The 25,079-nt window shown below is 50.0% G+C and overlaps 1 protein-coding gene across 1 annotated transcript; it reads left to right on the top strand.

Moving 5' to 3' along the window:
- The first annotated feature begins 601 nt into the window (after window positions 1-601).
- On the top strand, window positions 602-24,348 carry LOC101069650 (PH and SEC7 domain-containing protein 1-like). Its single transcript, XM_029843696.1, has 17 exons — window positions 602-1,019; window positions 1,156-1,207; window positions 1,300-1,417; window positions 1,887-2,401; window positions 2,514-2,981; window positions 5,833-6,012; window positions 6,407-6,487; window positions 6,936-7,048; window positions 7,370-7,428; window positions 7,883-7,972; window positions 16,406-16,449; window positions 19,807-20,000; window positions 20,328-20,398; window positions 20,893-21,050; window positions 22,046-22,190; window positions 22,567-22,710; window positions 22,786-24,348. Exons 1-17 carry the CDS (start codon window positions 602-604, stop codon window positions 23,056-23,058), a joined length of 3,123 nt encoding a protein of 1,040 aa, XP_029699556.1. The 3' UTR covers window positions 23,059-24,348.
- Window positions 24,349-25,079: the final 731 nt, after the last annotated feature.

Genomic DNA, 25,079 nt, shown 5'->3' with positions numbered 1-25,079 from the left:
TATTTGCGGGCTCCCCAGGAGCCAAGCGAAGGAGCAATTTCTCCCCCAGTTCAGAAAGTATGCTCGTCCGCAGTCGTCGGTAGAGTCCCAGGGACTCGTTCAGTGTCCAGACAACAAACGGAACGCTAACAGGAGCAACTCAGCACAGGGCTCAATCCTCCAGTTTGGCAATAATTTAATTGAGGGCTTAAATCAATTAAGCGATACTAGAGGCTCCTCTCCAGCCCATCCGCCTGAAGAGGGGCTGGAGGAAGCAACAAAGGTATCGTCTATCTTCCCAGAAGCAAAAAGGTCCTCATTGCACAATTCCTTAGGTGAGGCTGTGGGCGCCTCAAACTCCGAAGATGCACAACACTCAAGGCAAATAGTCAAGATGAATATCCCTTTAAACGAACAAAACACGCCAGCACCTGAAAACACAGTCAGTCACCAGCCTAAAAGCTCTACAGCTCAGCCACAGGAAACAAACCCCCAAAGCCGGGGGGAGGGCGCTCAGAAAGCTCCGTATCAGAGCGGCTATCTAGCAGCATCCCAGACTTCCCCCGCCATTCCTTCACGTGTCATCCGTCCCGCTCATCCGCCCTCGGACCTCAGCTCGCCCATGAGAGACCCCAGGCAGTTCCAAGCAGAGTTCCGAGCACCAGACACACCCACTTTGCACCGCCACCAGTTTCTCCCGTACACCAGAGAGCCCTGGTCCCCCAGCCGGGACAAGAGGGGAGACCTGAGCTGTTTTGAGATTGGGAGTAGTCCAGAGCCCGATCGCGGTCTTCTTCTCAGTCGGAGCATTGAGGAGGCGCCGGTTAGCTGGACGTCACGGCAGCAGTGGGGGAACCTGACGGAGGAGGGCCCCGGGTCTGGAGTGGAGAACGGCATCGATCAAACCTCCGACAGGCGATCCGATGATGGATGCAAGCAGCTCAGTCCCACATCACAGCACAAACGGGCCGAGCAGAGGCGGAGGGAGATTCTGCTCCTGGGACCGGTGGCTCTGGACTCTCACGAGGAGGACGAGGGTTGTGAGGACGGGGAGCAAGGACCGAAGGGGACTGACGAACCTCCAGAGCAGAACGGAACGACGAGAGGAGGGTCTTCCTCCAGGAGCTCCAGCGGGGTCACGGGCAGTTTAGGGGATTGCGTGTCCCCAGAATCCAGTCAGTCCAGTCACCACAGCAACGAGACTGGGGTGGCCTCCTCAGGAATACAGGTGGGCGTTAGAAAAACCTCAACATTTTCCACCACGCTAGTTTGGTAAAGCTAAGCTAACGTGTTGCTCCATGACCCCGTCTGTTCCGTCAGATGGACAGCGGCTGTGCGGCCCCCACGCCTTCGCTCCACTGTCAGAGAATCGCCAGAGCCAAGTGGGAGTTTTTATTCGGGACCCCCGCTGAGGACGGCGCATGCAGGGGGGAGAAAGGTGAGAGCACGCCGCACGTTTGCTTCACGTCAGAGTGGATCTTCTCTTCATCTCCCCGCGTTATTCACATACTTGAGTCACTGTAGCTCGTTTAGGAGACGTTTGTTTCATCCGGTGCCATGAATAGAAGCAGGCATGGTTCCATAGCCTGATATATCTGCTAACTTCCATGAACAACGTCTGAAAGGCTTCCATTCTTGTCAAGAAAGTTATTGAACTCTGCAGGGTTTAATCTAAATTGGGCTGTGTGTGTGTGTTTGATATGCATAGAATAATTAGTTGCAGTTTAAATTTAGCGTTATCATTTTCCTAACTGCACTTTTTCAAACATGTCTAAAAATGTCGCTCCAAAACCCAGTTTTAGTTTGAGAGCATCATCCAGTTCCAGCTGGGAATAAGTAAAAGGCGACACTGGAATTCTGATCACAGAAGATCAAAGGGTTCTAATTGTGAAGCTCTTTGTCTCCAGATTCTCTTGAAGTCTCCACGGCTCCTCCGAGTGGGACGTCCAGCGAGTCTCCCACCCCGACCCCCCCCCTCCTCCCTGCCCTTGCTCTCTGCCAACCATGAGGTGCAGCACATCGAGTTAGAACTGGTCACCCCTCCTCCAGCCATCATCGGGACCTCGCCCAAAACCGGCATTATCCGGCGCACCCTGAAGTACTCAGAAACCGACTTGGACGCCGTGCCGCTGCGCTGCTACCGCGAGACGGACATCGACGAGGTGCTGCTGGCCGAACAGGACGACGCCGACTCAGCATTTGGGAGCAACCGCAGCGTGCAGGGCACCTCAGGGACGGGCAGCAGCCCGCTGGGAGGTGTGGCCGATGGGGGGGCGGCAGAGGGGATCCAAGAGGCCAGTGAAGAGGAGGAGGAAGAGGAAGAGATGGTGAGCTGGGCCAGCGTCAGGTTGCAGGGAGACAACAGGAAGCAGCAGTACGCTGCCGAAGGAGACCCAGAGGAGTTTGGCCGCCTGATGAAGAGGTGAACATGACCCCCCCCCCCCCCCCTCCCCGTGGTTTAAATCTACAGAGTTAACTTTTAAAGTAGCGGTCGAGCCAAGTTGAACTCGTTCACACTCGTTCTCTCTCCTCAGACCGACGGAAACCTTTTTCGACAACCATCACCCCGCCCTCAAGTCCCCCCTCCTGGTCTCGGGTCCTCGCTGCGGTGCAGAGGACACCTTCAGCCGCCACTTTGAGAACATCATGGAATCCCACAGGGCCAAGGGTACGTCATACAACAGCCTGGACAGCGAGGAGCTGCTGACCTCCAGCACTCAGACCGTCCTGACCTTTGACCTCCCCACACTGACCCCGACCATCCACGCTCCGGTCTGTCAGACCGCCCGGCAGATCGTCCAGCTCAGTTTTGCCCCTCTAGCACACGATGAGCGTCCCTCTCTGTCCGATTCCATCTTCACCGTGACCGGAGACTCGGACGCCACCCGGGCGCCGTCCAGCGAGCGGCTGAGCAGCGGTTCGGACGACGTGCCCCCAGGAGGACACGGCCGTGCACAGCTGGGCAGCAGCTGGTGCAGCACCTTTTCCTTCTCTTTGTCCAGGTGAGATCGCGGCACATTTACTTCATCAGTGTTGTTGCCGAAGTCTTTTATTTTGAAATCTTCTGTTTCTATCTGGGACGATTCCTCTGATTGACGGAGCTTCTGTTAAAAATAAAAAAAGTGGGGTAGAACAGCTGTTTCCAGGGGAAAATTGGGGTTACTTGTGAGGGAATTTTAAACTACTATTCCTCAAGTGGCCAGATGTCAGAACTGGAATCAAGGCTGAGTGCTTGATCCTGATTGTTGATGGTATAGTTCTCGGGTCATGTGCTGCTTTCTCCTCAGCTTTTCTTCCTGCTAAATAAATCAAAAACAAGCATCATAATCTCATACACTCACCTCTGTTCAACTCTGAAGTTTAAGATTTTGACTTTTCAAGAAAGGAAAAGTCCTGATCCTTATGTATCGTCATGGATATTTTTTAAGCAGTCACAGGTTCCTATCGCTCCAATCGGCCTCCGATAAGGTCAGAACTCTCAACAGAAGGAGCTTGTTGGCAGCCTCCAGAAGATTAATGCTTATTTTGTTCCCCTCGTGCAGAATAGTACCGCAGTGCTATTCTGGATCTTAGACTGAAGGTCAGGGGAAGGCTGCCTGTAGCCCCTTTTGTGTGTGTGTGTGTCTGTGTGTGTGGGTTTGTGTGTATGAGTTCGGTGTGTGTGTGTGTGCGCGCAATAGATGACTGCAGCACCCAGGGACTCACCTTGACAGGCAGCTTCCCAATGATATCTTTGTAACTCTCCACGAGGCCCCCATTTTCAGGACTCCTTATTTCCCTATTTAATCTCATATTGTGCGCAGAGATTATTCTTTTGGTCAAACATGTCGCAGATTTAAGTTCTTTGCTTGAAGGTAGACTGGATTTTTGAATGACATCCCAAGTTAATTATCGCAGCATTGCGGAGGTGGCACCTGCAGTTATAGTTCTTGACCACTAGGTGGCGGAAATGGGCGTTAGTCGGGATCATAATAGTGCCATTGATCAAGGTGCGTTTTTATTTAGTCCACAGACCCCTAATGTGGGGGGAAAGAAACAAGTGAAGCTCACCTATGAATATTAATAAACACCAGTTTCAGAAAATCTGTATACCAGAGATGAGAAAAAAAAATTAAGTAATAAGAAAAGTTTTTAATGTGGAAATCTCTCAACTTCCTGTTTACATGAGGCTGATATCAGGCTTGGGTTCATCCAGGTAAATGTTTGATTTATCATCAATCACATCCTGGCTTCATAATCAGCAGTCTGAGGCAGCACCATATGTGGACTCTTGGAGGCGGACCGGTTTTCCAAAAAGCTCCATACCTTTGATAAAAGTTGGAATCCCCCCCCCCCCCACTTCCTCCATTCCTCCTGTTTTCAGACACCCTCAGACAGTGGTTCATTGTACAGAGCTGCCCAGTGGATTAAAGGAAGAGTCCGACCACGTGGGGACACAGGCTGAAACCAGGAATTTCCCCAAGACCTCGCAGCTTTGTGTGAGGAGCCCTTGCTACAGCGTCAACAGGTGCTGGAGCTCTGAACCGGCCTGCTGGGTTCCAGCACTCCCACCTGATGCTGTACACAAACTACAGTGGTCAAAGCTGAATGGAAAACAGTTTAAAGAGATACAGCAGATACAAGGTGGGTCACATGGACGAGAACGCGTAACTGGAGGAGTGAATGGCCCTTTGAGAGAGGCGAGGGAGGTGGATTTCCAGGAGCATTTCCGATCCAAGGTCGGCGAGAGAGAGTTTACAAAGCGGAGCAGAGAGGGAGGAGTGAATAGAAACAACAGCTAACAGGGAGAGCGATAAAGGAAGAGAGGCAAACAACCGTTTAATGTCGGGGGAAGGAATCTGGCTGTGGAGCTCACATGACAGCAAACAGAGGGCGAGTCAGAGGTGGAGCAGGAAGGGGGGGTCCATGAAGTCTCAGTCCCAGATCAGCACCGGAGACCAGCGCCAGAGGAGCCAGGCTGCTTTAGCGCCTGACAACGGGACGCGGCCGTGATGCATTCAGGTGTCCGGCCCGGCAGGAGAGGAGGGGCCGGCCGGGCGAGCGGCCGAGGTCCCGGCCGGGGGGCAGCGTCGAGGTCAAGACCGCTCTTCTGTTGCAAAGGTTCATCTGCGAAATACTCGCCGATCAAACGGTCTCCTCACAGGTACGTCCCCACCCAGGAACCTGTCCTACCTGTCTGACATACGGGAGGGTTTGAATATCACCGTGGTTACGGGATCGTGAGGGCTAAAACCTGAGCCTTTGTGTTGGGTTACTGGTGCGGCTGTGAATGGAAGGTTCCGCCTGACTTAGTCGTCAGTGTCACCATTTACAGGTTTTGTCCTCCTATAATTTTGTTGACACGACGTCGCTGTCTGTGAAAGTCATTTTTAAAAAGGTATTTTTAAATTTTACTCCACATTTTCGTGTCAGTTTGACACGTCGGTGCCATATTTGGCCCTGCTGAGCGGCTGCGCGTCATCTCACTTATTGAGAGTTTGCAGTGTGAGGTTTACTGACCTTTAGACCTCTTTCTCACTCTCACTCTAAGCCTAAAAAGATGGTTTTTTTCCATGAAAACGTTCTATCTGATGACATCTGGAACGTGGGCTTTCTCCCGGGACGCCTGTTATATTCAGGGTGTGTTTTTGGGTGAATGTGCGTTTGTGCGGCGTCCTGTCGCCTCCCTCGAGGCAGGTCAGGTCATCTCGCCTCGTCCTCTTCACGGCTCTGGCTGCAGTCAACCCCCCGACCTCATCGAGGACGTGCTGCTTCAAGTCTGCTGTATCTGTGCCAGTTTATGGCTGATAATTTACATGACCCTAACTAAAATCTCCTAACCCCTTCCTCAAACTCTGTCTCACCTGTTTTCAGCAGGGAAAGGGCCCGGCTGGCTTCGGACCCAGAGGTGGACCGACTGGGTCTGAGCAGCAGTGACACCCTGACCAATGGAAGCCGCCATGCCGATGTGGCGGCTGCCAAACGCTTGGCTAAACGCCTCTTCAACCTGGATGGATTCAGGAAATCGGATGTCGCCCCCCACCTCAGCAAAAAGTGAGCTGTCAGGACTTGGTTCTGTCCAGTAACATTTGAACACTGTTTTACATAACTCCACAAAACCACCAGCATCATTTTCATTTAAATCTTTGGGGCAGGTTTTGTGAGTAACACATTCTACCTCTGACCGCCAGAGGGCGCCATTGCTACTTCTGTTCACTACTGATGACCAGTTTTTCTTTTTGTTTGAAGTTTAAATGAGCAATTCCTTGTTACGGCCGCATGTATAATGTTGAAAAGCGTTTGTTAGTAACTGCAGTCTCAATATTAAAAAGTGATTCATTCAACACCAACGTGAATATGGTTGTTTTTCTGCTGTATTAAATGTTTGTTACTCATCTGTGATACCTTCAGTTTCCGCTGTTTATGGTGTGTGTGTTTGTCTCTGCAGCAATGACTTCAGTCGCATGGTGGCAGAAGAATATCTGAGTTTCTTCAACTTCACGGGCCTCAGTCTGGACCAAGCTCTGCGGTGAGACACGTGAAACACCTGAGTAATCTGGAAACTGCTGATACAGGCCGCACATTATGATTCCATCATCGATGACAGAGAACTAGGGAGTGAAAATCATGACGTGGATGCAATTTTTCATTGAAATGTTTAAAATTCTATATGGTTGTAATTTTCGCGTAACGTTTAAACGTTCATTCAATTTAAAAACTGAGGCTTTTATTTAATTCCCGTCGTTATGTGTTCGTCCGCTAGAGGGCAGCATCACACTTCCTCTGCAGCTTCAGCAAAACGAACGTTTGGAAACAAACCTGAGCAAAAGCAAGTTGGCGTTAGCTTTCTAAAACATTACAGATGAAATAATCTAACTCAGCATTTAATTAGTTGGTCCCCTTTTGGTAATTTACTTAAAATGCATCCATTTTTACGCCATGCTGTTGTTGACGTCTCTTGACCCTCTTGGCTGCAGGACGCTCCTCGGGCAGTTTGCACTGATGGGGGAGACACAGGAGAGGGAGAGAGTCCTGTCACACTTCTCCAAGCGTTACCTGTCCTGCAACCCAAGAGTGATACCATCGGAGGGTGAGACAGATATTTTAGTACACTCTGATTAAAGGCAAATGACACATAAAATATTAGAAAACTCTGTCCGTTGTTAAATATTTAATACACTGAGGGTGGTGGCGGTGGGGGGTGGCGGTCTGATCAATATTTTATGCACTGTCGAAAATTGAAATGGTCGAGAGTTTAGAGTTTTTACTGATCCCCAGTTTATTCCGCGCTCTCGTTAGTCCACAGTTTGTGAGCTAATGTGCCGGGATGCGAAATCAGAATTCGGTCCGTTCTGGGGCGAAGATGATACTTTTGGATGCGGCTAACTGTCGGTTTCCCCCCCCCGTTCAGACGCCGTCCACACGCTCACCTGCGCCCTCATGCTGCTGAACACGGATCTACACGGTCAGGTGAGCCATCAAAGGTCAGGAGGCTGGGAAAGGGTTGGTGAGGCTCTCGCCAAAGGCTCTTAAGTTTATCTTTGTAGCTGCAGTAATATCGGACCCCGGCTGATCTGCCTGTGCAGAGCTCCTTCCGCCATTAATCTGTTTCCTTTATAGTCGGAGCCTCCTGCAGATCTGGGCCATCAGCGGCTCTCCTCGGTGAGAGAGCAGCTCTGCAGATGAATGATTAATTAACGGGGCTACAGTGAGGACTGGGTAGAGGATCAGCTCTGCCACGTTGGAAAATTGTCTGGGAAAGTTTAATTTGAGCCCAGATCATCAACACTGCCGGTTCTGACACTATTGAAGAGCCACTCAGGTGTCCTCGATGCACCTCTGACAGAACGACTAGAGCCGTCACGTTAAACGCGGAGGGTGCGGAGGGTGCACGTTAAAAGTGAAGTTAAATTCTCGTTAACAGAACATCGGGAAAAGGATGTCGTGTGCACAGTTCGTCGGAAACCTGGAAGGACTGAACGACGGCCAGGATTTTCACAAGGATCTGCTCAAAGTAAGATCACTTCTGATTCAGAGGCGTCTGCACATCAAATAACCAGGACGGTTGTGATTTTTAGGAAATAAAAGGAAATCGGAGCCTCTTAGGCCGAGTTTCCTTTGATCTCTGTGGTTGAGCAGTACTTCCTCTGAGAGAATCCGGCTATTGGAGGGAAAAAAAACACCCAAATCTGACATTTTGAACCACAACAATCACAGAAGCTGACACACATTCCCAACGCCAGCGAGCGGACTGAGCGTGCCAGCGTTGTTCAGATCAGGCTGTCTGGTCCGTGCTCACTTGCCATCTGGCGTTCACCTCGTCTCCAGAGGCCTCCGGGCTGAAGTGGCGTGCCCGGACCCGCTCGCTTCAGCCCGGAAGACCAATTATTTTGCGACGTGGGGACGAGAGGAATGAAACGCAGGACCCCCTCGGGGAGTTTCTGCTCGGCTTCAGCAGCATTTGATTAGCCTATTAGCTTAGCGCAGTTGAGTTTGGTTGTAATAGATAGTGAAGCAAGAGCCGGGGTTCAGACGGAGGCCCCGGGGCCCCGCGTTGTCTCCTAATAACTCAATCAGCGCAGGACGCCCCGTCCAGCCGCGCCTAATGGTGGAGCCGCTGATACGGGCCGTGTAGAGCGGTCCGTCAACACTCCACAGGCCCCCGGGGGCCCGTCAACAGGTCGTAGCGGCGCCTTTATAATGCAGGAGAGGCCCGTTTCAGAGCGGGCTCCGGAATGAAAGGCTGGAGTTTTATCGAGGGCAGGTCGGTCCGTGCCGAGGCCACGTGACCGTGATCTTAACGAGGCCGGCGGAGCGGCTGTCTCGCTGACGCTCGCGCACATCCAGAAAGAGTGGCTTTAATCAGGCCGTCCAGGCTGCTGCCGCGCTTTTATTCCCCTTCCCCTGGAGCTGCGCTCCCTTTGTGGGATCGCTGCGGCCGCCCGCTCTTATCTTGTTCCCGTTACGCCGCGGTGGTTTATCCCGTCTGTCTGTGGACTCCAGAGCAGAGTCACCTGTGTCTGCGTCTCCGGAGTCTCGGGGGACAGATGACCTCCAGATGGATTAACGCATAAATCGATGAATGTTTATCTGCTGATTGATCAGCGATGAAAACGTTACAGGAAAGAAGCATCTTGAACTGATTTAGCGATCGACAACGAGACAGTGGATTCATTTTTATTGATCCACATTTCTGGGGATTTTTTTTTTAATGTAAACATTTCAGGATGTACACAATTAATATAAGATTAAATAGATGAAAGAATCCATCCATTTTGTTTCTTTATGGGGTCAATGGTTACATACAAAGAAATATATAAATAAATAGGGTCATCATACAAATGTTGAGGGTGTTTTAAGGCCACATTTAGATATGGAGCAGTATTTCTCACCATATAGATGAAAGGATTTAAATAGGTTGACTATAAAGGCAACTGGTGAACCCTCCCCTCTTTTGTTCCCCTCATTCACTTTCTTTATTATCGCGCCATCATTTCCTCTAACAAAATGATTTCCATTCCTCCCCCTCTTCCCTCATTTCCTGCTCTCCCAGTTCCTCTTTCGTCTGCTACCTTTGGTTTATATGGGCCATAAATGCATCACAAAAGGAGCCAGGAAGAAGGCGAAGATGCCAAACCTGTGCAGACATAGACCTTCGTCATCTTTCTGTGTGTTTGTGATGGAGAATTATTTCTGTATTATACTGACACCTGGTAGAAGATTAAAAATTTGTCCCGTTTGGGGACATTTACATCTTCTGTTTATCGTTTCCTTTGACAGTTTGGAATGTTTAGAGCGACTTCTCTTTGGGGTCTGAAGTTGTTTCCATCTGGTTTTGTTCAGAATGGAGCAGAGCGGAAATAAATCATGATTTAACTCTCAGCCCATATGTTCCAGTAAAGAGGTAGGAAGTGAATTAAAGATGGAGGTTCATTAAATGCTCATAATATGAGAAAGGATGTCTGCGTATGGCTGCAGCCCATCAGTAACAGGATGGAGTGTCCACAACAACACACGCCAGGTCAGCGACTCCTCCTTGTTTGTCTCAATCAGGCGCTTCTCTTTCCAGGGTTCATAATGAGGCAATAAACTACCCTGATGGAGTCCCGACCATCTTTTCCTCCCTCAGTCATAAGCTTATACTTATTAGTCAAAATAAAAGCCACAGGTAGGGAGAATGGTCAGCATCTAAGCAACAAAGCATTTATTAATGATCACATTTCTGTCATAAACACAGAAATCACTCAGAATAACTCCGTCACTCCATTCTGTCCGGATGTTCCACTTCCGTTCCGCTAGGGGGCGATATTCCTTCTTTTAGATGGCCAGAAACGGGACTGAAATTCTTCCAGAACACTAGGGGGCAGTAGCGCTTTTGCATGGTCCAGCTTGTCATTTAGAAAAAACCACTTTGATTGATTAATCAGTGTATACATTTATAAATTTAAAAATCTGGTTTTGGAACTCGTCTCTGTTGGTTTTTCCTCTGAATCTTTTGCACATTTTTGGGCCTTGGTGTTTGTCTGACGGCATTAATGTTGAAACACAAGACTTCAAACATCTTTGACTCCAAAAACTAGTTAAAAAGCTGCCTTTTTTCAAGCCAAATCACCTCCAGGCTGAGGTCCGATGCATTTTCTTTACTCTGCCGCCCTTTACGGGAGCTTCCAGGACCTGTGCAGGACAGATGATTGACGTGTAAATGAGATTATGAATGACTGGAGATGGCAGCTTGCATGGAAAACACAGTTGCTGCGTATTTGCTGCGTCTCCCTGTAGAATCCAAATCTCTGGCTGCAGGCCTGAGCAAGCGCTTTGAAGGAAAACTTTATTCCTTTATCATCAGTCTCATATATGCATCCTCTGTCTCTCCCTCTGCCTTTAAAGCTTGAAGTGGGGCTAATGATGCGCCCAAGTAGGTTAGCAGTTACAGCAGGATGCCGATTCTGCTGAAAGCCCAATGTTGTGCGGCTCCGTCCACACTCGGTGGCTCTCCTCAAACACTAATGAGGTGGACGGACGTTATTGATTTCAGCGTCAATAGTGGGGGAACGGAAGACGGATTTGTTTTTAAAGGAGGGTGAAGAATTCCTTCCTGCGGGCGAAGCGCTGCTCACCACCGTGCCCTGTCTGACGCTCGCCTGTAACGTTTGTCATTAACAGTCCTGTTGGTTGTACAGTTGGCACCCGGACAAATGATGCCATTTTATTTTGCTGCGATTTAGCGTTTATGTTCGTTGGACAGACGGTGACCACCACCGGAATTCCCCCCTTATTTTTTTACTAAACTGAGAAAGGGTCAAGGTGATGGTGGTGGTGAAGCTGCTGGTGATGGTGGTGGTGAAGCTGCTGGTGATGGTGGTGCTGCTGGTGATGGTGGTGCTGCTGCTGGTGATGGTGGTGCTGCTGGTGATGGTGGTGCTGCTGGTGATGGTGGTGCTGCTGGTGATGGTGGTGCTGCTGCTGGTGATGGTGGTGCTGCTGGTGATGGTGGTGCTGCTGGTGATGGTGGTGCTGCTGCTGGTGATGGGTGGTGCTGCTGGTGATGGTGGTGCTGCTGGTGATGGTGCTGCTGCTGGTGATGGTGGTGCTGCTGCTGGTGATGGTGGTGCTGCTGGTGATGGTGGTGCTGCTGCTGGTGATGGTGGTGCTGCTGGTGATGGTGGTGGTGAAGCTGCTGGTGATGGTGGTGCTGCTACTGGTGAAGCTGCTGCTGCTGGTGATGGTGGTGCTGCTGGTGGTGGTGAAGCTGCTGGTGGTGGTGAAGCTGCTGGTGATGCTGCTGCTGCTGGGGATCATGGTGCTGCCTCTGGTGCAGCTGGTGGCGATGCTGCTATTTCTGGTGGGGCTACTGCTGGTGATGGTGATGCTGCTGGTACTTCCGTTGGTGGTGGTGGTGCTGGTGATGGTGGGGGTGATAGTGCTGCCTCTGGTGCTGCTGCTCATGGTGCTGCTGCTACTTCATGTGTGGCTGCTGCTGGTGGTGGCGGTGCTGGTTCTGGTGCTGCTGCTGCTGAGTTTATTTCCACGTCTGATTCTGAAGTCAATAATTCCACCGAACGCGTCCTGAGGGAACAGACATTCATTTGTGTCCTGTAAGCGATGCTCCTGTATCGCCTCCGTTTCTCTCCTGTTTGCACTTGGCCTCATTATTACGTGATATCTTTGCTCCGCCGTCACAGATTCAGCTTTTATTGTCCCGGTAGAGATACAAGAAAGAGATTTGACTCTTTTTGTACGGTCACAAGAGGCTCCGCAGGCTTTGATTGCAGCTCAATTAATAATAATGTTATTGTTGACTACACTTGCGAGGTGACTTAGAAAACATCTTTGAGGCTTTTCTTTTGTTTCTTTATTCTCTGCATGAATGACTTTCTGCTTTTTCCTCACATAACGACACTCTTTGGCGACTCTTTGTTGAGGCCAGCCTCACGATCTCATGGTCAGCGTCCACCTTCGCTACAGTATTTGTTCATTTTCATCTTATCTTCACACCGGAGCCGTGAGGTGGTTTTTTTCTTCTTATCTCACCGTGTTTACAGCCTCCAGCATCATGCTCACCCCCCTCCCCCCTCAAGAACATCACCAAATAGTCCGTAATACATTTATGATGGCATGTGGAAAATAACCCCACGCATCAGCAGGAGACGTGGAAAACTGTTCCCACCAGCGGCTGTTGTGAGGATCTACAGAACACCTGTTTACCTGTTGTTTTACATTCCTTAATTCACAACATTGCTGATTAAACACTGGAAACCTCCCGACCCGGTAACTTTGTGGAGGCCATAAGGTCGTTTGGTATTTGTGGGGACGTGTTGAATTAAATGGTTGCGATCAGGAATTCTTAAAGGGAATGATCGTGTCAGTGGTGATGAATAGACACACACACACACACACACACATTTCTGCTGTCTTTTCTTTCTCGTCTTAGTCTGTCATTCACTTGCACAAGATCCCGGATCAGTTCCTACCAGCGTTGACGGCGTGTTTGTATAAATGTCTGCAGCCTCGCCTGCATTGGTGTTTGTTGCTTGGACGAGGCATTTGGGCGATTGTGATTTGACGGTGACGACTGAGGGAGGAGGAAGGGGAGGGGGGGGGTGAGCGGCTTTGTGGAAGGGAGAGGGAGGCGGAGAGGAGGAGAGCATCTTCGTCGCTCTGCGATTGAAGCGGAGAGCTCTCCTCTCCTCCGCATCGGCAGCAGCAGTGGGGAGAAACGCGGCGCGCGAGGCGTTCAAGTACGGCTGGGATAAAGGCATCGTCAGACTGATAAAGGCAGAGATCAGCTGGTGAAGGCGCGGACAGATGGCAGTAGCCGGAGAGCGGGTTTTACCCCCCCCCCCCGTCCAGAAGCGCTCTGAAGGTGTGATGGAAAGAGAGTGGGAGAGCCAACGCCGACTGGACAAGTAGATTCCTGAACCGGGAACGCGAATAACGGTGGACCGCCGCGCACGGACAGCATCGGATAAAGGAAGAGAGGGAGTAAATCTGACAATCAGCTGATGGGATGCGTTTAGATTACGGGAGCAACAGGAGTGAGCGGCACAAACTCTCGGCTTTCTCTCGGCGTTTTTGTCCGAAATCTTTTGTGGACTTGTGAAGAAATCGAGGGCGCTCTTTGGAATTCCGGCTCTGGAGTCCGAAGACGGCTGTCCCTCCCCCTCCCCATCCTCCCTAACCTCCCACCTACCCCTCGGTATCTCCCGCTCTTGTGCGTCTCACTGTGCCTTTGGGTGCCTTTATGCGTAAAAGCTTGTCGTGGGGTTTTTTTTTTGCTCCTTTGTTTCCACATTTTGCACCCATCTGTTTCACGCTGGCCGTCCGCTCACACTTCTGCCAGTGTTTCGTACCATCTGTGAGCGTGTCACAGATTCACTCCTCTCGTCTGTGGCAGCGGAACAGGTGACACCTTCCGGGGGCTCATTTCCTCCAGAAAACGGGCGGAGAGGAGCTTTTGCTGGAGCAGTTGGCGAGGGAGCTGCTCCGGACTGCAGCGCCATCGCCGCTTAAACTTTGTAGGTCAGCCTGAAGCCTCCCGCTGGTTGGAAAGTGGTAGATTTCCCCCCGTTATCACCAGTTCTCACCCGCTCCCAAAGTCCTTTAATGCCACCAAAGGAGATGTTTTTGTACATACATAATACATGTGTTCTTTATTCATAATTCACCGTCAGGTGGGTCCCCTGCTGTTGCCCTGTGGGTGTTGATCAAACCTTCCAGGGTGTGTGTGTGTGTGTGTGTGTGTGTGTGGGGCTCTGATGCCTGCTGGTTGCACTATTTGGCCAGAGAGCGGTCGGATGACGTGTGGCTGAATCCACTTGCGGCTCTCTGAGGATTTGTTTTTGATCTTTCTGGAGCCCCCTCACCAAAAAAAACCCAAAACGCCGTCTCTGCAGGACTCGACAGACAAGAACTTGAATGTTTTTCAAGCGCATTTGCCTCCAAACATGATCGGCGTCAACAGTCTGCACTCGGCGGGGCGGTTCCGCTCACGCTCTCTTTGCACTGTGCGATACGGGAGGGACTTACGCATGATGGACCCGTTCCGCTATCCCAGAACTCCTCGCTCCCGTTCCCTCAAACCTCTGGTGTTCCCGGACCTGCTGGGGAAGGCTCAGGATGGACAGAACCATCCGCAGGCCAGGAAGAGGAGGAAGGTACAGAGAACTGAGCCGTGTCATCGTGCCGCCGGCCGTCACCTTCATCATCACGTTTTATAGTTATTTTCATCATTATGTGACTTTGGTGTAGTTTTTACTGCCGATTAGAACTTAAATCGAATACATGATGGATAAATACGGCTTTTAAGTGTGAACGTGATTTCTAAATTTAGATTATTTAATCGTTGTGGTTTGGAACCGCGCGCTGTTGGATTCCCACACACAAATAGGACGAATCCATTCACACGTGTACAGTGTGTGAAGCCACCGCTCCGATTCGCTGCCACTCGGTGACGTCGACACAACCAGCAGGTTGACCGACATCCCACCTGGTGTCAATGGACGGGGGTGCGATCTGTTTATCCCCCACCTCCGGCCACCTCTTAAGAAATCGTTACCTCCCGCGATGTCCTGCAACGTCTAAATGCTCCCCGGCAACCAACCAACACTGCTGACGCTGCGTTTCTAAGATCTCTTTCACGGACGCTTCAAACGTTTCTTAAATTTATTCATTTTTGTCTTCCAGTTGAAATGTTTGCAGGCCTTTATTCATTGATGACTGGGTGTTAAATCCCCCCCCCCCCAGTTCAGTTCCAAACACAGCTTGAATGTTATGATTGTGTGAAAACCGGGACTGAAGTCATACTGGTCTTGGCTGGATGGTCTTAAATATTCATGAGTCTCTTTTTGGTTCAGTCTGAGAAAACTCAGGAAATTAATGGGATTACACAGACTGAATCAAACCCTCGCTATGAGGTCACAGTACAGCAAAAGTGAGATTTTGTGCGAGGCTGGAACCTCGACGCGGCTCCGTAGATAAAGCGGTGCGTCGGTGGGTGGTTGGAGCTGAGGGTTCTCCTGCATGGCTTCAGGATGAGCTACCGGTGTCCTCTCCATCACCTCGGCTGCCTGTCGGCTCCGTGCGTCTCCGCATTCCTTCCGCCGCGGCGCTCCTCTGCCATGTTAGCGTAGCGAGAAATGGGCTTAAATACCAACTTATCCAGCAGTCACACTCAATTACTTCTATGAAATGAAAGTTGCAGCACTAATTTCTCTACAGATCTACGTGGGAAAAACCTCCACGCGCTCCTGAAGGTTTTTGGTTCGTTCCCCGGCTGCAGCCGGAGGTTCACTGCCATCTAAAAATGGAGCGTTCTGTTCTAGCAGCCTCTCATATTGTTCTCACCATCAGACGTGGCTTTAAGCTACAGTATGACTTCACTGGTTTTAATAAAGCCGCTAATATTCCAGCGTTTTTTTTAAGCTTCCATCATTTGTTCAACTCACATTGGCTTCGACCGTTCGCTGCCCAAATAATCTAAAGGCTCCTGATCCCAGATCAGGGCCTCAGCTGTCTCCCCTCCTGGTTTCCTTTGTACCTCTTTTTTTGTGCGAAAGCCGTAAAGTTAATTACTCCCGATCGGCTGACGCGTCGGTCTCCAGATTATTCATTGACTGATCGATTATGCGGCCCCTCCATTGACAGGCGTCGGGCCCTGCGGTTAATGGCCCCGTGACTCAGACGGCGCTTGATTGACGGATGCGTTTGCAAAGAAAGCGAGTTAAGCTCTGACAAAGGGCGCCCGGGATCGTCTGCAGGGTTGACGTCTCTCTGAAGCGGCTGAAGGTCGCGTATCGAGCCGTTTTTTACAGGAAACCGCCGACATCGCGCCGGAATGTGTGATCAAATTGTGACTCGAAGGCCGCGGAGCATTGTTGCTGTTTATTATACAACCTGAAAGGCGGTTTTTCTTTCTCTCTTTTTTTTATTTTTTATTTTTATCTTACAGGCGCTGTACAACTCCATCAAGAGCCAGAAACTGCAGTGGACACTGTAAGTCATCCCACACGGACATTTTTACTTCTGCTGCAAATCTTAAAATGTCAAAAAGAGGGGAAAAAAGAAGAAAATCATAACAGGAACACCAGCATGTGCTAAAGGAATCAATGAATAAGTGTAGAAGTCCGTCAGTCTTCCCGCTGGGAACTTTCCTCTGTCCGATAATTAAAGATTCTTCTGGTAAATAATAAATCTAATATAGGCTGACATGCAAAACCCATAAATCAGTGTAGAATCAAAGGCTTAAAAGCTACAATCAGCATTCATCACAAAATAGGAAGATGTCAATTATGTAATTAAGTCATGAGCAATGACACAAATGTATTGATTGATTTTGCCTTACACTATTTTTTACAATATTGTTATTTACTCATTTGAATTAACCTTTCGGCAAAGCTTGTATAGGTTTTAGAGATATGGGGGGAAAAATTAGAAAATGGAACTAAATTAAAATGTATTGATTGATTGATTGACGCATTGATTAACTTGTTAGCGTCCTCATTAATGACGTGCGCGCGGTCTGCCATGTTGAAAGCATCATTAGTGTGTCAAGGGTTGCTATTCTGGATCGCAGCTGAGATGACAATTAAGTCACAAGCTTTCCAGGCTTTGTTGCCATGGTTACGGCACCATGGATACGACTCCACAGCTACTGCATTGCTCTTTCCTCCCCGTGTTTGCTCGGCAGCAAAGACACGAGACGCGCGTGTACAGATCCATGCTAACAGATGGATGCGCTGCACATGCAGATGCACCCAGGAAACACATTTGCATGCGCGTGAGCACGAAAGACGAGAAAAAAAACAAAAACAAAAAGGGCGACCAGATGAGAACCAGAACAGTTAACCTGCATCCCATGCAAAGGTGCGACCGAAGCCTCCCACTACCTCCAAAAATAGCCGCAGCAGCGCTCCCGTAGAGGCCCGGTAAAAGTGGTCAGAGGAGCGTTTGGGGGCGGAGATCCACAGAAGGGCTGACGATCCAGTTCAACCATCTCCAATGACACAGGCGGCTGTTCACACGCACCGCAGAGACCATTCAGGGATGAAAGAGACGTCATTCTTAGAGCCGTAAACACAATCCACTTCCAAACAGATCCCGGTTATGAGCCTCCGCCCCCCCCACAGTCTGGCAGTTGGCAGAAGATCCTGTCAACCGGCAAAGATGATTCAAAAGTGCGACTTTTGAAAAGCCTCGTTTGGTAGCCGAGGGTGAAGAGTCACCTTCACTGCTCTTTCGCACCGTTCCGGCGCTGCTGATGCGTCCTCCATCGCACGAGTGGACATTTCTTCACTCAGCGATCTCAGCGCCGCCAGAGGCCTCGCGTCTGACTTTCAAAGGCCGTAAACACTCTCCCGGGTCGGTTCTGCTCACGTCCCTCCCGGGTCACATTCCATTCAGCCTTGCCCCGTGACAAAGGTGCGATTATTTAGGCGGTGCCGTATATAAATCCTATATGGGGGCTCTCAAGCGTGGATCTGGCTGCAGGTGTGTGTGGGGGCTCGCAGTGCGGTCCACGTGCGTCTCCCATGGAGAAACAACACCACTCTCAGCCATGGGTATTATTTCACACCCCCACAGAAAGCAACACGCACTCGGCCACTCTCGACGGTGCTGTTGGATGCACCCACATGTTCTTCAGTGGCGCGCGCACTCAAACACACACACACACACATGCAGGACAGACGTATACAGCACACACGTGCTTCCTCATTCAGCAGCGGGGGTGGAGAGCTGAGCGGGGGGGGGGGGGGGGGTATTGTACAACGCAACAGGTTGGAGCTGCAGAAGTGACGCGGTGGACAGAAAGACTTGGGGAGAAGACGGAGCGGGAGATTCTCACTTTTCTTTGCCCCCTCTTCCGCCGTGGGATGCTGCTAATGTTTGCTAATGCTAATGTTAGCGAGCGTTGAACTTGAATCACTATGTGTGGATTAGAAGGCGGTGGTTTTGGATCCTCTCATCCTCTTTTTCCACCATTGTTTTTAAGTTTTTCTGGGGCTCCTTCTTCTTTTACACGTATTCCTTTTCTCTCCAGCACCCCCCCCCCCTCCCTCCGCTCCCCTCTCTCACTTGTGAAATGTTCCTCGATCGGGGCCGATTCATCTTTGCTTTTTCTTTTTTTTCCCTTCTGCTCTATCACTTCTCTCTCCATCCCGCCGTCCCCCACTCTCCAGCTCTTCTCCACTTTGTGTAGACTGGGATTCAGGCAGGCTGGCAGTTACCAGGCAACAGGCTACATGCTCATTGGCTCCGTCTCTGCCTCTGTTTTTCTGCCTGGCTCCTGCATGGGGTTAACTGCCGTTATGTAGGTGGTTACTCATACCTTGGTCTCGGGGCGGGGGTTTGGCTGCTGAGCTGGGGGTTCGGAGTAGAGCCATTAGTCTATTTTCAGACCAAACTTTTGCATCGCTCGATGAGGTAACAAGTGGAATCGCCGTGTGTTGCCTTAAATGCAGAGACCACAGGCGGCGCTGCCTTCAGCATCGATCACCCCTAATGTGGAAAACCACCACTAAAGTGCTCTCTGGTCTGCATTTTTAACACAATTAGCTACAACAATATTGACCTCAGAAGAAATGTAATGAAGACTTTTAAGCCAAACTGTTTGTTTTTTTAACCTCGGTAATTATGCTTGGGTTTGTGATTTTTGGATTCAAATTGGCGGAACGATTTACTTTAAAGCTCCAATCGCATCGAAAAGAAATTTGGGTTCGAATGGCGGTGCTCAGAAACATTTGCCTTGCATTAGCTTAAACACTGAGTAAGAGGGGAAAAGCCAAACTAAAAAAGAGCTTAATAAAATATAAATGAGCTGGCGGCAGCAGCAGAAGACTAAAGGAGGCGACGTTCAGAGTCGCTCATGAGAAGATCGCTCACTGCCTCGCAGATCTGGGCCCCATCGAGCCCTTTCTCCGGGGTTTCTGGCCTGCAGAGCTGCTGAGCATCTTCTTCCTCCTCTTCATAAATGTCTTACAAAAGAGGCATCGTGAGGCCTCACCGCTGATCTTCTCAGTGATCATCAAGGGGATGAAGGAGGCCAGTGATGCGTCTGCCTGTCTGCCACCCCCCCCCCCCCCCCCCCCCCCCCCCCCCCCTCGTTTATCACCTCAAAGCTGGATGGTGTCTGTGTTTTTTTTCCCTGAGATCACAGAAAGGAAACCAGCCAGACGGAGCTTCGAAGGCAACGTCAGGCAGGAGTGTTAAATAAAAAAGTAAAATTGTTTAAACTTGTCCTCTGGAACCGAGTCGGGACGCGATGCATGATGACCTGTTGGTTCTGGTCGCTTACGAGACTTGACACACGAGCGTCCATCACCGCAGATTCTTGTATTTTCTGTGTTTCCATAGCGATGAGGAAGAGCTGCGGAAGTCTTTCTCGGAGCTCGGGGACAGCCTGTGCGACTCCAACGCCTCCAAGTCCACCAAGCAGGTGGGCAGCGACGAGAAGCCCCTGCCTGTCGGGTCAGAGCCCTCCGGAACGCTGCTGTACAAAAATGGATTCCTGGTCCGCAAAGTTCACGCTGACTCAGACGGCAAGAGAAGTACGGAACAGACCTTTCTAACGCTTTACCGTTGATCCGGGCAGGTAAACCAACAGGTAAAAACAGGAGAGAAGGCTTAAACCCCGCCTCCTGCGGGGGTGGAGCTGTTCCTTCCTGTTTACAGCGACTCTTCCTCACAGATGAGTTCAGATAACTCTCAATCCGTCGGATACAAACTGGGAAATTACACACTTGGATGTCATTTATGTGATTTTTTTTGTTTTTTTGCTCTGCTGCCTGTGAAGAACCTAAAAACGTCTCTCCGACATGATGCACAGCCGTTTCTGCAATTAAATAAGAGCTTGACGATCCTCCTTCTTCTTTCAGCACCAAGAGGGAAGAGGGGCTGGAAAACCTTCTATGCTATCCTAAAAGGGCTAATTCTTTATCTGCAAAAGGTAAACCATAATACTAGCTGCAGTTTATATGTTATGTTATGCAGAAACTCCCCTTTAACATTGAGTCTGACCTTGTATTGTACTAAATTTTAATTTTGTTTAAACCATTTCACACTGACTTTAGCATAAATATTTATAATTTGCCATGGAGACAAGCTCTAATATTAGTGGTGGGCGTTAGGCCCGCTGCTTCTTAATGGTTTCTCTGTAAAATTTGGTCCCTGCTACTGGCGCTTTTTTTTTAGTATCACCTCGGCCCGGCGAGCCAAGGTGACATTAAAAGTCACTGCAGCCCGCTGCATTGTCAGAATCACAATAGCTGCATTCACACGTGCCAGGCAGAGGCCAAACAGGCTCAGGGTGAAGGAGGAGGGTAATTTGACTAGATTTGAGCCTTTCTAATTCTCCGACCTCAGCTGGTGCTCCTGCAGAAGCCCATTTATTGTTGGGACTCCTCCCTGGTAATAGAGTCCTCTTATCTCTACTCATCACAGGGTGAATACAGACCTGATAAGCAGCTGTCGGACGAGGACCTGAAGAACGCCGTGTCCATCCATCACTCTCTGGCCATGAAGGCTTCGGACTACAGCAAGAGGCCCAACGTGTTCTACCTGCGGACGGCCGACTGGAGGGTGTATCTCTTCCAGGCACCGTAAGTGAGAGAAACAGTAGATAACACGCACTGTTCAGCCATGTCTTCTGCCATAATTGGAGATCTGTGCGCGTGCCCTGATAGTCTAGACAGCCATAGTCTTGGCTGAGACACAGATCTGTCGGAGTTGAACTCCAACCGACTCTGGCAGGATTGCTTCCATTTTAGCCAGACTCTTGACAAAAGAACTCAAACCCAAGGACAGATGGGGATGTGGATGTCTCCACTCTCCCTCCTCTGGTAGGATGCTGATAAGAAACCTGGGTTATCGTTCTTCAGTTGGGGGAACCAGATTTGTCCTAATCCCTCTCCCAAATGAGCTTCGGCCTGTCGGAGAAAGCAAACATTAACGCGCGGCTCGGCTGGAGGGGTCCATTTTATTGTGAAAACACCATCATGACGTATATGCACTGGATGTTGGTGACAATCTCAATATTTGTTGCTCCGTTTTGAGCAGCTGAACTGAAACGTGGGCGGATCCATTAAGGCGTCCGCAGACTTTTTGTGCGTGTGGCCGTCGGGGCCGAGCGTTCGCACATGCCAGCTGAGCACGTGGGAATACCGCGGACACACCTGGGTCGGGGCTGTGCACACTGGTGAGCAGAGTGTGTGAGACTGACGGAGAGAGCGAGAGAGATCCAGGAAGTGGCACGAGTGGCCACATGTTTCAGCTCTCAGGAGAACCAGCTCTGTGCTCCAGTTGCAGCTTACATTTGTCCCAGATACTCACCCCCCATCCCTCTCTCTCTCTGTCTCTCTCTGTCTCTCTCTCTCTCTCTCTGTCTCTCTCTCTTCCCTAATGGGGATACACAATGATACACCTCTTGGTTCCATAGCGGTTCTGTTGGTATAAAACAGGCCCGCTCTTCCTCGACTTTAATTGGCTTCATCATCACTTCTTTGTCCACAGCAAAAGCTGTGTTCTCTGTTAATTACCATCCCTTTGAAGTCGTGTGCCGGAGATAAGAATTCCTGTGTTTATTTCCACGCGTCAGGAACGCCGAGCAAATGCAGTCCTGGATCACGCGGATCAACACGGTGTCTGCCATGTTCTCGGCTCCTCCGTTCCCAGCGGCCATCGGTTCTCAGAAGAAGTTCAGCCGACCTCTTCTTCCCGGGACCATGTCGAAACTCTCCGAGGTAACTGGGTCCACTCCGGGATCTCGGGAAGCTCCATACATCAGTCTGCCCAAATCAAAGTAATGATGTTCTGTTCTGTAGATCCAGTGGAGCTGACAGATCATTTTTCTCGACATAACGGCGCCCCCATTAGCATTAAATATTAACAAATAAACATTTGGGTTAACACAGAGGTGATGCATCGACTGGTGCTATTTTATCCAATTCCTTGTTTGATTTTAACATTTATATTCACGTCTGACATTTTAATCAGTCCTTCAATGTCTTCTCATTAGGACTGCACAAGTAATTACTGTGATTTATGACGCTGGCAGGGGGGAGAAAACAACAGTAAATGTTTCACCCCTCTGGTTACTGTAAACTGTGTCCGTTACAGGAGGAGCAGGTCCGATCCCACGAAGCCCGATTCAAAGCTCTCTCCACGGAACTGGCTGAGCTGCGTTCCTATCCGCCGGACCGCAAGGTGAAAGGGCGCGAGCTGGAAGAGTACCGCCTCCGAGACGAGTATCTGGAGTTTGAGGTGAGGGGGGTTAGACGAAGCCCGATGCGGCGCCGTCCGAGCCCCGGGCCTGACACGCCTTCCCGTCTGTTGCAGAAAACGCGATACGGCACCTACGCCATGCTGCTGCGCGCTAAAATCCAGAGCGGCGCGGAGGACCTGGCTGCATTCGAGTCCCACCTCCTGGACGAAAACGGGCTGCAGAGGTGCCACTCGAGTCCCACGCTGCACGACAGCAGCCAGGTGAGCCAGGCCAGCAGCACGCTGGACGGCGGCAACTGCAGCAGAGCCAGCGGCTGCAGCAGCAGCAGCACCAAGGTCCGGCAGGAGGGCCAGAGACACAGCTACCGGCAGGCCGTCAAAAAGTGAGACAGGCGCGGGGGGGGGGTGCACAGCATTGCGCTGCCAGCCGGCGTGAAGCTGTATGTCTTCCTGCAGAGGCTTTCCATTTGAGATCCAGAAAGGTTTGGAGCTCCGATTTGAATGGGGGGGGCAGGGGCGGCGGTCTACTCCACGTCCTCCTCCTGGAACCACGACGCCCCCTACCCGGCACCTGGGTCTTCTCGTCTGGCAGAGGAGGGTGGGGAGACAGCGGCCAGCATGGCGGTGCAGGGAGGATGAGCTGGGGGTTGACAGACCTGTAGGGACCGCTCAGACTCACCTGAGCACACGTGCAGAGGACGCAGCGGACAGGGACGCCGCTTTGTCCTCTTTTGTTCTCTCTGTCCACCGTTTCTTCTTCCCCGTTTGGGACCAAACACATTTTTAGACTGCCGGTTTAATCAGGATTGAGTTGAAGCGCTGTGATAGATGCTAGCATTCCGGAGTCCCCTCGCATTCAAACCCGTTTTAACGTATTTGATTTCCCAGCGCCGCCGCGGCGCGTTGACGTCCACAGGAGATTACATCTTTCAGCCCTCGCATTTCCCCCGACTCCGTGGATTATTCACAAGGGCATCTCTACTTATTTTTCCCGGCGCTCTCAGCGGTCGGCGGCGTGTACGCGTCTCATCACGGTCACCTGACTTGAACAGTTGCTTTGGCTCCTGTGGTGCACGTCTGTTCCTCCTTCAGTTTCCTTGGCTGATCGTGGTTTTTCCTCCAGTGACCAGCATGCCTGGGTCCAGCTTTTTTTAGGCCTTTGCCGAGGCCTTCGGTGTGCTCATGCCGGTGCCATCGCGTACGTCTGCACATGTAACCTCTCATCCATGAACTCACCAGGCAGACCTTGAATGTCCTTGTTTATCTGATATTTTTACAGTATTTTACAGCTGTTTGTTGGTGTTTCACCCGTGTGCGTCACATGTACAGAGAATTATGACGATGAAAATGTAAAAGGAAATATGTTATCCATAATATTTGTAAGCACCCAGGATATATGTTGTATATAAGGCAGCATCGGCTTGTATTGTAGGATACGAGACAGTGTATTTACAATATATTCAACATGCTATTGTGAAGGTGCATTTGGTATAATTATACATTTCTTCATCAACTATGATTTTTTTGTTAAATTTCTCTCACATGGTGGTGATATTGAGCATGAATAGTCCAGTTAAGCTTATTTACCTATCAAAGATTAGTAACGTACTGTGGAAAATCTTTTTCCAAAGACTGTTTCAGGGGATTTAATAGTGATCAGGGTGGAATATAAAAAAAGAAAAGGAATGTTAAAAAAAAAACGGAATGTGATATTAAACCTCCTCGGGAGGAGACGGCCTGTTAAAATAACATACAATGTTTGATTTTAGCAGCCATACACACCTCACAGCTTTGATTGATTGACGTTAAAAGCCATTTTTCCCCCCACTCAGGCTTTAAAACTTGCAAGCAGCTGTCGTGTCGGCGCCCAGTCAGCAGGGGGCGCTGCCAATCCCCCCCCCCCCCCAGTCAAACCTGCTGCACCTGCAGTGAATATGCATGGCGTCGACCCCCCCTCACCTGTTGTTGGCGGAGGGGTCCCGCAGGGCTACAATGTTGTGCTGGATGGTTGTGTGCGTTTGTGTTGTTCTATGTGAATGCTTGCGTGTGCATGCTGCGTGTGCACACCACGGAGGCCTGCGCTGTTAATAGATGATCTTAATAATATTCAGGATTAAGCGTGTCATAAATCATGTTCTGCCAGCAGTTTAGAGCTGAAACTGACCTGGTTGTGCTGTTTCGAACAAAACAAAACACAAAAAAAAATCTCTTTATTTCCATGGAATCAAAGGAAAACATCAGAATTCTCTCATGTTTTCTTGTCCTCCACTTCTCTTGTTTTGCTTCAGTCGGTTTAGTTTTCATTCCAGCGGGATTGGAACATATTTTCTGTCCTATTGACATTTCAGCTTCATATTTATTGATAAGTGTTTACATACTGTTGTTTAATCTGTGCCCTTTGTGGTTTG

This window comes from Takifugu rubripes, chromosome 1, assembly GCF_901000725.2.
Source record: "Takifugu rubripes chromosome 1, fTakRub1.2, whole genome shotgun sequence".
Lineage (NCBI taxonomy): Eukaryota > Metazoa > Chordata > Actinopteri > Tetraodontiformes > Tetraodontidae > Takifugu > Takifugu rubripes.
Note: the sequence above shows the minus strand (reverse complement) of the source record. Positions and strands in the feature narration are given on the sequence as shown.

Excerpts from the sequence above, each read along its gene's own strand:
- LOC101069650 (XM_029843696.1), top strand. The coding sequence starts at position 602 with ATGAGAGACCCCAGGCAGTTCCAAGCAGAGTTCCGAGCACCAGACACA. Across the intron at positions 6,013-6,406 it reads GCCCCCCACCTCAGCAAAAA|CAATGACTTCAGTCGCATGG; the intron begins GTGAGCTGTCAG and ends TTGTCTCTGCAG. Across the intron at positions 20,399-20,892 it reads TAATTCTTTATCTGCAAAAG|GGTGAATACAGACCTGATAA; the intron begins GTAAACCATAAT and ends TACTCATCACAG.